The sequence below is a fragment of the Triticum dicoccoides genome, chromosome 2B (assembly GCF_002162155.2).
Source record: "Triticum dicoccoides isolate Atlit2015 ecotype Zavitan chromosome 2B, WEW_v2.0, whole genome shotgun sequence".
In the NCBI taxonomy this organism is placed as follows: Eukaryota; Viridiplantae; Streptophyta; class Magnoliopsida; order Poales; family Poaceae; genus Triticum; species Triticum dicoccoides.
In genome coordinates this window covers 683027729-683039320 of record NC_041383.1, presented here as the reverse complement: position 1 = coordinate 683039320, position 11592 = coordinate 683027729, and the positions used below count along the sequence as shown (strand labels likewise).

Sequence of the window (11592 nt, the reverse complement as noted above, 5' to 3'; positions counted from 1 at the left end):
TTCTTCTTCTCCTGCTCACTACCCGCACAACTATAGCCACCACTAGAGCAGTCGAGGACAACTGCCTTCTCACATTTTATTAGTAGCAGTTCATTAATAAACAAGGAAAAATGTACAATTAAACTTAAAAAATAATATATACATTTGTGACATATCACTGACCCCTAATGGGGAACTTCTAATGGGACACATACCCATCAATGTAGGAGTTTAGTAGTATTATTTATGGAAAAGGGAGCAACAAGTTAGAGGTTACCCCTTGAAACCGCCCTGCACAAGTCATTTTGGTAGAGCGCGGGGGCACACAAGAGTGCGGCATGTGTCATTCTCTGGTGCGCTCCACGCGAAGCACATCTGTCGCGGATGGACACATGCGTGTTTCACCACGAAACATAGTTGTGCTTTGCTACGAAGTACACGTGTGCTCCCAAAGTGAAGCGCGTGCAACCCCCAAAAGAAAAAGAAAAAAGGCTGAAAGCAAAGATGTGCTTCACAGCAAAGCAAACTTATGTTATCGTGGATGGAGCACGGGTTTGCCCGAAAAGAGAAAAAAAATTGTGAAGCACATATATGCTTCGCAACAGAGAACAGGTGTGCGACACCGTAGAGCAATTGTGTGCTGCACCGCGAAGCGTAGGTGTGCTACAGCTATGTTATGTCACTTGATTGAGACTTGATTAAATCTAAGTTGGCTGAGACCTAGCCACATCTTTTTTGACATTATTCTATAAACAGAACGTCGAATAAACACAAAAGGGTGGACTCACAATCTCAAGACACATGTAAAGCCCAAAGTTCTGATGGCAAGTCCAACTAAATGAGGGCCCAAAGTGTCCAGTCGTCGTCAGTGGATAACGCAGACCCTGAAAACGTTTTTTAGGCTTTTCTAGAATCCGGCGTGGAGTAGGGGTAGCCACCGATGCCTGCTACACCGGCAGCCGGCCCCGGTTGCGCTGGGTTGCCGGCGCAGGCTCCGACGAGCTCACTCCCCGGATTTGAAGGCCCTCCTAGGCGGCTGGGCGTTCGGAGGCCGGCATGGGTCGTCCGCACCGAGGTGAGCTGAGCTTTCCCCCTTTGCCCCATTCCTTCTGCTCTGTTCCCGTGTCCGCAATTCGTCGAACAATTGATAGGCAGCAAGCGAAAATAGTTGAACCTTTAGTAACACTAGCTCCTGTTCTCGTCACGGGACAGCTTTGGCCGCAAGGCGTATGTGAATCGTTCGTGTGGTTGATTACTGTACCGTGGGCAGCGTCCCGTTGAAGAGCGGTGCAGAAGAAAGGGTGAAATTAGCAACTAATCCAAAATGAAATACACAGGACAGAAAATTAGGCAGAGCTTGTATTTTTTTGTTCTCGCTGCCTTTTGGAACAGTGAGGTAGAACTGCTTGTGCTTCCAAGTAGTTTTGGGATATTAATGTAATGGTAAGGCTGAGAAGCACGGAGAATGGATGTTGCACATGTTGCCCGAGTGGCTGAGTGGATGGGGGTAAGCAGCATTGCAAAATGATTAATTCATGTGATCCAGTGGCCAGTTCATGTGCAAATATTGCGGCGTACAACTTCATTTGTGCATCAAATGCCTGTTTACCGACAGAATAACCAGAGTTACATGTAAACCTTGGATTTTTTTTAGAGGAAAAGGGCACCAGCCCTGGCTCCATTTCATTGAGATGAAACCAAACAGTTATACATGAACACACTCGGGAGTAGGCTGACATGCCAACTCCAGCGGAAACTAAGTACTAGAAATTACAGCAAGAAAAAACAAGCACTGCCCAAAGTTCAGGGAAGGGAACAGGCTACAATTTTGGATTCAGGAAATATGACCATTGTATGATTACACATGGCACAGGAACCAAATCAGAACACAAGCCCAGTGCCGCCAAGCTCCCGGCGCACACTTGAGCCAGACGCTGTCTTCAAGCAGACTGCGGGAGGATTCCTGTGCATGCTTCGCTAACCCAGCAATGGTGGCTTCCCAGGCAGCAGCATCCTCAGAGGCCGGCAGGCCAGATAGGGACGACAGCTTCATCCAGTGACCAGCTAGCCTGGATCCGTCCACATCAGTGTAGGTGGGCTCCTGGTCACTTGGTCAGCACCCATAAAGAACTTGTGATGTCCAGAACGTGCTCTTTTGCAGGACTGGAGCTTAGAGTCGCCCACTGGGAGCACGCTACAGCCATCCCCCTCGGAACTACCTGCACACCAACACCAAGTCATGAACGTCTGTTAAAGCAGTTCATTTCTGTGTTTCCAGAGAGCCCATAAGGCTGCAGCATGAGCAAGATTGATTGCCTGATGTTTTTTTGTTACTAACCCGCCACTTAGCAACATACTCAAATTCCACAGAAGAGTTAGTCCCCAAGAGGGTGTTGATACCTTGGATTGTTAGCGTGGTGATTCTTGTGACAGAACCACAGAAGACAAAACATAGTCATGGTTGAGTTTACACTGGATAAGTTAAACAAAGTATCAATACGGCGATGTATTATATTGCCGCTTCCCTTGTGATCCTCCAAGTTCAGGGTATAGGAGGTTTTCACCTTGCAGGAAAAAAATGAGAAATAGCCATATAGGACACCATGTCAGACCAAATATACATTAGATGATACAAATAATTGAACATTGTGTGTCATTCTTTCACTTGTTTATTGGCCGGTTCTCTGTTTTCTTAGTTGTACCATGATGCAGTCGAATGTTAGGAGAGAAAGACCAAAACGACCTGATCCTCCATGCACCATCTGCAAAGGCACCGGGACAATAAATTGCCGCAACTGTTTCGGTAGAGGTCTCTATTTTACTCCCATGCTATTTTCTCTTGCTAGTATGTTCATTCGTTCCATCAGTTCTCATGAAAATCGGGCCTGAAATGTGCAGGAAGAATAAACCATGTCGATCTCGCCGTGCTCCCCAAGGGAGAATGGCCGCAATGGTGAGGACACCCCTACTCATATACGTCTAGCATACCGAGGTACTGAACAGCGGCACACCCCTCTAACATGACTTCCATTTGTCAGGTGCCAAATATGCGGGGGTAGCGGCCTGGATTACTGCCACCGATGCCATGGAACAGGTGAATATCGAGAACCCATGGGTTTTCACTTCACGGTCAATAGGAAATGAGCATCACACAGGCCTGAGAGAAAAAAAACACAGGCAGTGTTGGAAGGCTGATCCAGTCAAAAGGTCGGAAAAAACAAAATCCCATTGAGGCCATAGGATCAACATTTGAATGAGCTGTTGGAAGTTATAGCCCAATATTTTGTATGTCTGTTGCTGTGAAAACTTTCATCTTATGCTGGTGCTGTAGAATTTTGTTGTCAACAAAGGAAAAATAGATGTAGATTATGATCAGAGGGCGAGTGTCATCACTTTAATCAACCGGCTAAAATTGTGTATGCAACTATATTAGGTGATAAATAAGGGCTTTCTACCGCATTGGTGTATGTTTCTGAGCTCCTGAAGATGAGGATGTGGATCTGAAAGCTTTGTTAAAAGGAAAATGTCGATTTACCACATCTGAACACACCACATAGCATTGATCCATGTTAACTGATCATCTGTGTTGTAACCCATCGTTCCAAAATTGAGTGTCTAGAGCCAAAACACCACATTGTTGTTTTTGGTGCCAAGGATTAGAAATGAATTTGCATAAAACAGCAGGTGTTAGTCTGTTTGCGGAGGATTTGTAGACTAGTATGTTTGGGTCAGAAAACTGAGAAGGAGTTTTGGGAGTAATGTGGCGTTTGGATACTATCAGATTAGAATTGCTAATGCACAATTGCCTGGAAAAACTTGGTTTGCAGCCAAACCATCTCATCCTTGACATTTGCTTCGAGTTTATAGAAAGGTACTCCCTCCGTTCGGGATTACTTGTCTTGAAAATGGATGTATCTAGACGTATTTTTGTTGCATATAATAATAAATGCTTAAAAACAAAATTCCTCACAGCTTGATGCAAATATCCATGTCTATACTTGCCGGTGAACCGAGGGAGCGGTGCGGCTGGGTAGGGTAGCCCATCCTCCCGAATGCACGCCATGCTCTCCTCGCACAGGACAGGGAAGGCGACATCGCTCCGGTGAAGCTTCAGTCTGTCCGCTCCGGTGAGCGAGAGCGTCCAGTTTTGCTCGACAAGGAAAGAAAGGAACACATCGAGCCGAGCATGGTTCACGCGGTACGGGAGGAAGGATGCCGAAAGCAGCAGGTGTGGACATGTCCACGGCCGTTGTTGTCCATCAGGATCTCTTCCTTCGGCCTCTTCACTGACATGTGTGCTGAATGAATCAAAGCTATCACTGCCCTGCCCACCAGTGAGCACCATTGCCTTTGCCTGCATACAAACATGGACTGACCGGTTGTTCGCGAGCTGTCCTCGTAGTCGTAGAGAGCAAGCCAAAGCGCGGCAGCTGCTTTCCTTCTGGTTGATGCCCCCCATGGCCCGATGGCAGTCTTTCCTTCTGGGTCAGCTGAAGAGGGAGAGCAAAGGACGCCTCGAATCCCACCAGTTGTATCCACTTCACGGTCGGATCAGCGAGCTACAAGTGACCTGCTCGCCACTCTACTCTGGTTGTTGTCTTGGTGGGATACTATTACAGTAGTACAGTAATTTATTTTCTTCAACACATAATAATGTTCTTCAAGTTGTAATAAAGCTGGGGTGCTGCGTAACAGGTTTTTTGTCCCATAGAACAGTAGGTTTCCAAAGGTATGCTTCAAACCAGCGAACTATCTTCCCTTATTTTTCGAACATCGTTTCACTTGTCAATTTGATGCAAAATGCTTTTTCGTTCCCAATGTATCATCTGAAACCAATTAGAGGCTCCATCGTCCCATCAAAATCAAAATCAAAATCAAAATTCAGACTTGGCCGATCAGGCACACTGAAGCAATGCAAGGCTTCCTTGCTGTGTCAGTTTCTGCTAGTAACATTCATAGCTTAAATTTTTTGAGCTGCTCTTGAAAAGTCAAAGAAGGATCGACGTTCGTAGCATGAGTGCATTGGCTATGATCTGATTACTAGCAGCGCAAGCATGTAAAAGAAACAGGTATTGGCATATATTTGCCTATTTATATACAAGTTCAAATAAGTCAGCCATTCCAATTCGAAAAGGACAACCTATCTCATGTAGTTCTGATTCGGCTGATCGGGCACACTTAAGCAAGGCTTCCTTCCTGTGTCAGTTTCTATTCACAATCATAGCTTAAACATTTTGAGCTGCTCATGAAAAAAACAAAGAAAGATTAACATTCCTAGCATGATTGCATATTAGCAGCGCAAACATGTCAAAGAAACATGTATTGGTAAAGGATACCTATCTACATTCAAGTTAAAATAAGGCAGTCATTCCCATTCGAAAAGGACATCCTATCTCATAAAATAGCTCAGGGAGTTAAGGAAATAAGTCGCAATAGACAGAGCACGTAAATTTGTGTAAGGAAATGGTAACTTGAAGCAAAGCTGATAAATTTGGAACCACATAGCAAGCATCAAGGGCAATCTAAATCAACATTACAAGACACTGAGAGCTTTTGATAGTTTCTTGGCAAGAGAGAAGATCATGTTTAGTTTAACTTTTTTTGCGGGCAAAAGATCATGTTTAGTTGTTTACGCGATACCTTGACTTTCTCCCATCTTATATCACTTTTTATGCAATTCTTGAAAATATTACTAGGCTTACACATTGTACCTTCGGCTCAACAAGATAGATAGTTGGTTGTACATATTGATCCCTCCATGGGAAATGAAATGAGAATGATCAGGGAAGTCTGTACACAAAGCAAACTTCATCATCCTGTGCTCACTGAAAATGATGGAAAATCAACACTTGCAATTGTAGAAAATCAACATTGTGCGTAGAAAAAGAAACCACCCTGACCCAACTCCCAAGGGCAGGCTTTAGTTTTAAACACGAATAACATTATATATATCTAGCAGGACATTATGTCCCATTCAGAAGTAGTACTTGTTGCATACAAATTAGCATGATGAGTTGCCTCATTGATAGCCTACTACATCAATATCATATGCTAATCCTTAATATGTCATAGCAGTCAAAAGGCAGGCCTGGTGCTACAATATAACAAGCTATAGGGCCATAATTGGACTTGTGACTGGCAACTAAACTTCGGCAAAGACATCCGAATGAAATGGCTGGGTTGCAGCATCGTCCAACTTGCTGAGAATTATTTTTCCATTCACCACAGCTTCTCGAACAAGTAAGAGATCTGCCTTCTGAATACCGGTCACATCCAATGGAACCAAACTGGGAGTAACCAGTAGCAGTTTATGGAGAGAGCTAGCCTTCCTCAACAAAAAACACACTAGCTGCAGCTCAATGCGGTTCCAGTTGAAGTTTGTAATCTTTACCACCTTAAGGTTTTCCAAAACATCCTCTGGCGGCTCTACCCCCACATGGTCAATTGAATCCACTGAGGGCTCAGTGGGGATGCTAGGGAGCTGCAAGCACAAATGGCGGCCATTCAGAGGCATTGCATCAAAATGAAAACAAAATGAAGATGCCAATGTAATAGAATGACAGAATCACTACTAAGAAAATCAACTTAAGTTGTAAAAGGTTGTAAAGGATGTAAGACCTGCAAGAAAAGCCTCTCCAGATTACAGCAATGGCTGTTCTTGAGGAACACATAGATGTTCGCAAGCTCAGGGGCCTTCATATCTAACATAAGCAATTGTAGTTCTGTCATGCTCCGAAAGAAGTCACCGCCCATCTTGGCCGATTCGGCATGCGAGATTCCATTCGGCAAGGAAGACACAACCTAAGATGGCATTCAAGGTTAACAAAACAGTCCATGATTTCAGACATCGTAAACAAAACCAAAGTCCAGCAAAGAAGTGCATACAAAGAGGACATTGCTGCAGATGGTGAGCGCGGTGAGTTTGGAGCATACACGGCTTTCGAACCAGTCGCTGAACACCTGATAAAGTGCAAAGGTTAACAGAGTTCAGTGATATGAGCAAGATAATCATCATGGTAACTTCTGAAGAAAATTTGACAAGAATTCTTCAGATAGTCAGTGGACCTTTTGGCAGATGCGGACATTGCAGCTTCTCTGGGCGTCGAAGCAGATGTAGAGGTCGGCGAATGCGGCGTTGTCGGGGAGATAGAACGACGAGAGGAAACCGCCGCTGTAGCGAAACGACCGGAGGCTAGAAACCGCCGCGACGTCCACCTCAATGAGCCAGCTGCACCCTGCGATGGTGACGCTCCTCAGTTTGCGCCCCGTCGCCGCCGTCACGGCGATTCGACGGAGGGCCGAGCAGGAGTGCAGGCCGAGGACGCGGAGGCGAGGGCACAGGGCGACCATCCTCGTCAAACCCCTGTCGTCGACGGGGACGGAGTGGAGGCGGACGACCTCCAGGGCGGAGCACTGCCGCGCGGCCCTGCTGTGGAGGCCGGAGAGCCCAATGCCGCGGAGCGAGAGGCGCACGAGGGAGGGGCCGGCCGCCGCCGGGAAGGGGAAGCGGAGGGTGGCCTTCTGGGGGGTGGCCGGGGAGGGCGGCTTCTCCGGCAGCTCGACGCGGAGGTCCTCGACGCCGCAGCGGGCGGCGGCGTCGAGGTAGCGGCCGAACTGGCGGGCGCCCATGGCGGGGTTGTCGGCGACGAGCGAGTAGCGGTCGAGGCGCCCGCGCCGCCCCTGGGATTGGCGCAGCTCGAGGCACTCGAGCAGTTTCTTGGACGACGGGGAGGAGCAGGGGCGGAGGTGGTGGTGGAGGAAGGCGGCGGCGTTCCCGTCGTCCTGCCAGCGGCGCTTCCAGAGGTCGCGCCAGGCGCGGGAGAGCGCCCCCGTGCGGATTGCCGACGGCAGCGGGAGCAAGGACAGGATGTGCAGCTGCATCGCCTCCGGTAGCGCCGAGATGCGGTCGGCTGCCTCCGCAGCCTCGCAATGGCTGGATGGATCTTCTGCCGGCAGCCGCGGCCTCTTCGCGGTGGCGGCGCCGTCGGATTCCAGCGACATTGTACTCCCCAGTCCCCACTGCACTCACTCGCTAGCTCTGCTGCCGACTGTGCTGTGCTGGTGGGATGTTGAAAGGGCCGGAGCGGGAGAGTCGGTGACTGGGGAGAGCGGCGGCGGCGCGCGGCGCGGGAGCAGCAGGCAGCGGGGAGGCGGGGCAGGCGAGCAGCTGAGCAGCGGCGGCGCGTGGCTGGCTGGCTTCTCCGGTCGGGAACTTGGAATGGACTGGACTGGAAACGGGGGCTGGCTAGTGGTGTGCGTGGGCTGGCGCTGGATTGGGCCTTGTTGGGCTACTGAATGGCTACGCCGCAGGCCGTATAAAAATATCTGTGCTATCACAACAATTTGTTAACTTCTCTCGTCTCAAAAAAAATGTTAACTTCTCTAAAAGCCTAAAAAAATTGTGAACTTCTCTAAAGAAACAATTCGTGAAATGCTAGCAGTATCATTTTTAATAACTTTATTACTTCCTCTTTATTAACTAGTATCCAGGTTTACATCTTTGATCAACAGAGGAAGTAGCTCAGTAGAAGCATCTTTGGTCCACTCATTACAAAACAAAGATCTAGCTATTTTGACTAATTCATGTACAACACCATTAGCTTTTCTCGGACAATACTCAAAGGATATAGGAATGAATTCACATGCCAGGTGATAACAGTCATCAATGATGGCAACGGCTTACCAGCAAAATTGCCAACATATCTGCCATAATGTTAAATAAGAATGGTGACGTGGAGTCCCCTTGCCTCAATTCCTTCAGGGTTTAGAAATAATGACCGATGGCATCATTGACCTTAACCCATAAGTGTGATAATTTCAAAGTTGAGACGAAACAATGAAAGATTATCATTGTATAAGTCCACAAACATTGGAAGAATATCACCCTTAATAATTGCCAAACATTTCTGATAGAACTCAGCAGGGAACCCATCTGGTACTGCCTTAGGCATACCCATGCAAATGTTCAAGCAGCTGGATTTAGGGCCGAGGAACTGAAACATTATATGGACTAGGCTAGAGGAGTCCAAAAATTATTCTAGGTTTTGCAAAGCAGCACAATCTGGCCCACTGTTGTGGCAAGTTAGTAGCGGTGATAAGATATATGCAATGAACCTTGAGGCATGGACATGTGGTTGTAGGAGGTGAGATATGACTGGTGTGCCTTGCAACCATGCTGTGGCGGCCATCAATAAAGCTAAGCTTCACTCTGAAGATTTTGTCATGAACTTCTTCAATAAGCCACTCTATAGAGAAGCCTACAAGCACATCAGATATCCTATGCCTGGTCCTGATCTGTGGCTCTAAAACAACTCACATGACATTGATCCACCTGTTTTCAAGAGCAAGAAAAGGGTGCAACAAACTGGTAAGAGAAAAGGCAAGGATGAGTTTGTTGTTCCAAAAGTTTCCTCAAGTATGGCAACCATAACCTGCAGCAACTGCAAAGAGTAAGGCCATAGATACTCTAACTGTGGTATCACTCTTACACCATCTCTTTAGATGAGGAAAAACAAACACAAGGTACTTCACAATTGCTTTTTTTGCATTGTTCACTTCTTAAGGTAACATGTTTACAATTTGTTTTCATGTACAGCCAAACAGGAGCTCCTACAGTGGGGAGGTTGAATCATCAGCACAAGGCAGTGCACAGACAGCCTCAAGTACAACAAGAAAGACTGGACCAACTGTACCTGTTAGTGCAACTCCTATAAGTACCGCCCCACCATCAGTTCATACAAGAAGGGCTCACATATCTCCTGCAGCAAGTGCTCCAACAACTACTGCAACAAGGGCTACATCTTCTGCATCTAGGGTTCCACCAACGGCTCCATCAAGTGCTACAGCAAGGGCTACATCTCCTGCATCTAGGGCTCCACCAAAGGCTCCATCAAGTGCTACAACAAGGATTCATGCATCTACTACAACTAGGGCTCCAACATCTCCTGTAGCTAGGGTTCCATCATCAACTAGGGCTCCACCTGGATCTGCTGTGACAAGATCAACAGCAACAACAACCATACCTATCACAAGATCAAGGGTTGCAGCTACCAGACAGGCTAAAACAACTAGGTCAAGGCCTTTCTCTGCCCCCGGAGCAGCTAATGATCTAGGTCCTTCCAAAAGGCTGATAAAACCAACTATCAGAATGAGAGATTACCTGATAGCTACTAGTGCTAAGTGGGAATGATGTGTTCCATCATGGTCTATGCATGCAAACTAAATTATTTGCTTTGTGAGGGTGCAAACTGAAGTATTTGCTTTGTAATTCTATGTAATATGGTACTGTGTTAGCTACTGCATGGATGATTTTGTGTTAGCTTAAAACAAATTATGTAAGTTTCAGCTTTCTTTGTGATGATCCATCTCTACAGTAAATATGGTCACCCTATTGTGCCAATTTGGTATACAGGAAGGAATCAATTTTATAAACCAAGAAGATGTCATTCTATTGTACCAAATTGAAGTTAATTTTATCAGCAGATGCTACCAAATGGGAGCTTACTTTCTAGAGATACTCCAAAATTGAAGTTAATTTTATCAGCAGATGCTACCAAAATGGAAGCCTACACCTCTGGCTTCTCACCGTTGTTGGAAATGACAGGATGTGCCGTGTGGGGGAGGGGGGGGTTGCGGACGAGGGCTTCGTACCCGAGATCGACACGGTCTGGCACGACTACCTTGACCAACACGTCTGCATCCGCTGGATCTGTCGGAAACCTGCTTTTCAGAGGCCGATACATGATCTAGTGGTTGCACTGTCTGACATCACCAGAGATTGACTCGAGCATGCACCACACGAGGACGGGTACCACTGGCACGGCCTTGCGGCCATCACAGAAGATGCATGCCCTATCGTCATCCCTGAACACCGGCACGAGGCCTCTGGCATGGTTGACGAGCGCGAGGACGCTCTTGAACCGCTCGACGAGGTCCCTGCTGATTGCCTTCTTGGTTGGATCATCGTCGGCCCAGTAGTCTACGGCCCTCTCCCAACTGCACATCGGCGGGGACCTCGTCCGCTCTCACCTGAAAGGAGTGCCCGAACAAAAGGGGGAGCTCAATTTAAGCATATTTCAGCCGGTCGGTTTCTCTTTTGTAATTTCTTGCAACAATACTCTTGTTGCGAAACCCCATCTCTAATTTTCTGCAATAAGACCTTTGTTGCGAAATTTTCTCTTCTCTAATTTTCTGTAACTAAGTCACCTGTTGCAAAACCTTCTTCTTCTTTAAATTTTCTGCAACAAGAATCTTGTTGCAAAAATTGCAAACACACCTCGCACTATGTCTAATTTTCTGTAACAATATCCTTATTGCAAAAATTGCAACAACATCTCCCGTTGCGTCGCACTGGCACAATTATCGTTCGTTCACACCGTTCCGCAACAACATTGTTGTTGCAGAAACTTGTTCCAAAGGTGATGTGCGTGCGTCGACCTCCTCTGTGGTTGCTGCCACTGGTGTTTTGTAGCAGCCGCGATGATGGTGTATTGGGCGGCAACACAACGCAACGATGTAGTGTTGGGAGAAAAAGTGAATGGAGTTTTGTAGCAGAACGTGTACGAGGAGAAAGCGGTCGGTGGTCCCACTGGGACACGCGTAAGGAAGAAGAGT

At 47.0% G+C, this 11592-nt stretch overlaps 2 protein-coding genes across 3 annotated transcripts; one reads left to right on the top strand and one right to left on the bottom strand.

The window, feature by feature from the left end:
• Window positions 1-859: 859 nt before the first annotated feature.
• On the top strand, window positions 860-10245 carry LOC119365585 (integumentary mucin C.1-like). Of its 2 annotated transcripts, XM_037631234.1 has the most exons (4): window positions 860-1054; window positions 2692-2788; window positions 2878-2932; window positions 3018-3438. In XM_037631234.1, exons 1-4 carry the CDS (start codon window positions 920-922, stop codon window positions 3121-3123), a joined length of 393 nt encoding a protein of 130 aa, XP_037487131.1. In that variant the 5' UTR covers window positions 860-919; the 3' UTR covers window positions 3124-3438. The 2 variants fall into 2 exon arrangements, with proteins under 2 accessions (XP_037487131.1, XP_037487130.1); XM_037631233.1 differs by lacking the exons at window positions 2692-2788; window positions 2878-2932; window positions 3018-3438 and adding an exon at window positions 9575-10245.
• Window positions 5899-8212, bottom strand: LOC119365584 (F-box/FBD/LRR-repeat protein At1g78750-like). Its single transcript, XM_037631232.1, has 4 exons — window positions 7045-8212; window positions 6865-6939; window positions 6598-6780; window positions 5899-6460 (listed from the first exon to the last, which is right to left on the bottom strand). Exons 1-4 carry the CDS (start codon window positions 7978-7980, stop codon window positions 6122-6124), a joined length of 1533 nt encoding a protein of 510 aa, XP_037487129.1. The 5' UTR covers window positions 7981-8212; the 3' UTR covers window positions 5899-6121.
• Window positions 10246-11592: the final 1347 nt, after the last annotated feature.

Coding starts and splice junctions, on each gene's coding strand:
- LOC119365585 (XM_037631233.1), top strand. CDS start 920: ATGCCTGCTACACCGGCAGCCGGCCCCGGTTGCGCTGGGTTGCCGGCG. Junction 1,055..9,574: donor CATGGGTCGTCCGCACCGAG/GTGAGCTGAGCT, acceptor TTTCATGTACAG/CCAAACAGGAGCTCCTACAG.
- LOC119365584 (XM_037631232.1), bottom strand. CDS start 7,980: ATGTCGCTGGAATCCGACGGCGCCGCCACCGCGAAGAGGCCGCGGCTG. Junction 6,940..7,044: donor ATGTCCGCATCTGCCAAAAG/GTCCACTGACTA, acceptor GCACTTTATCAG/GTGTTCAGCGACTGGTTCGA. Junction 6,461..6,597: donor TGGAGAGGCTTTTCTTGCAG/GTCTTACATCCT, acceptor TTGTGCTTGCAG/CTCCCTAGCATCCCCACTGA.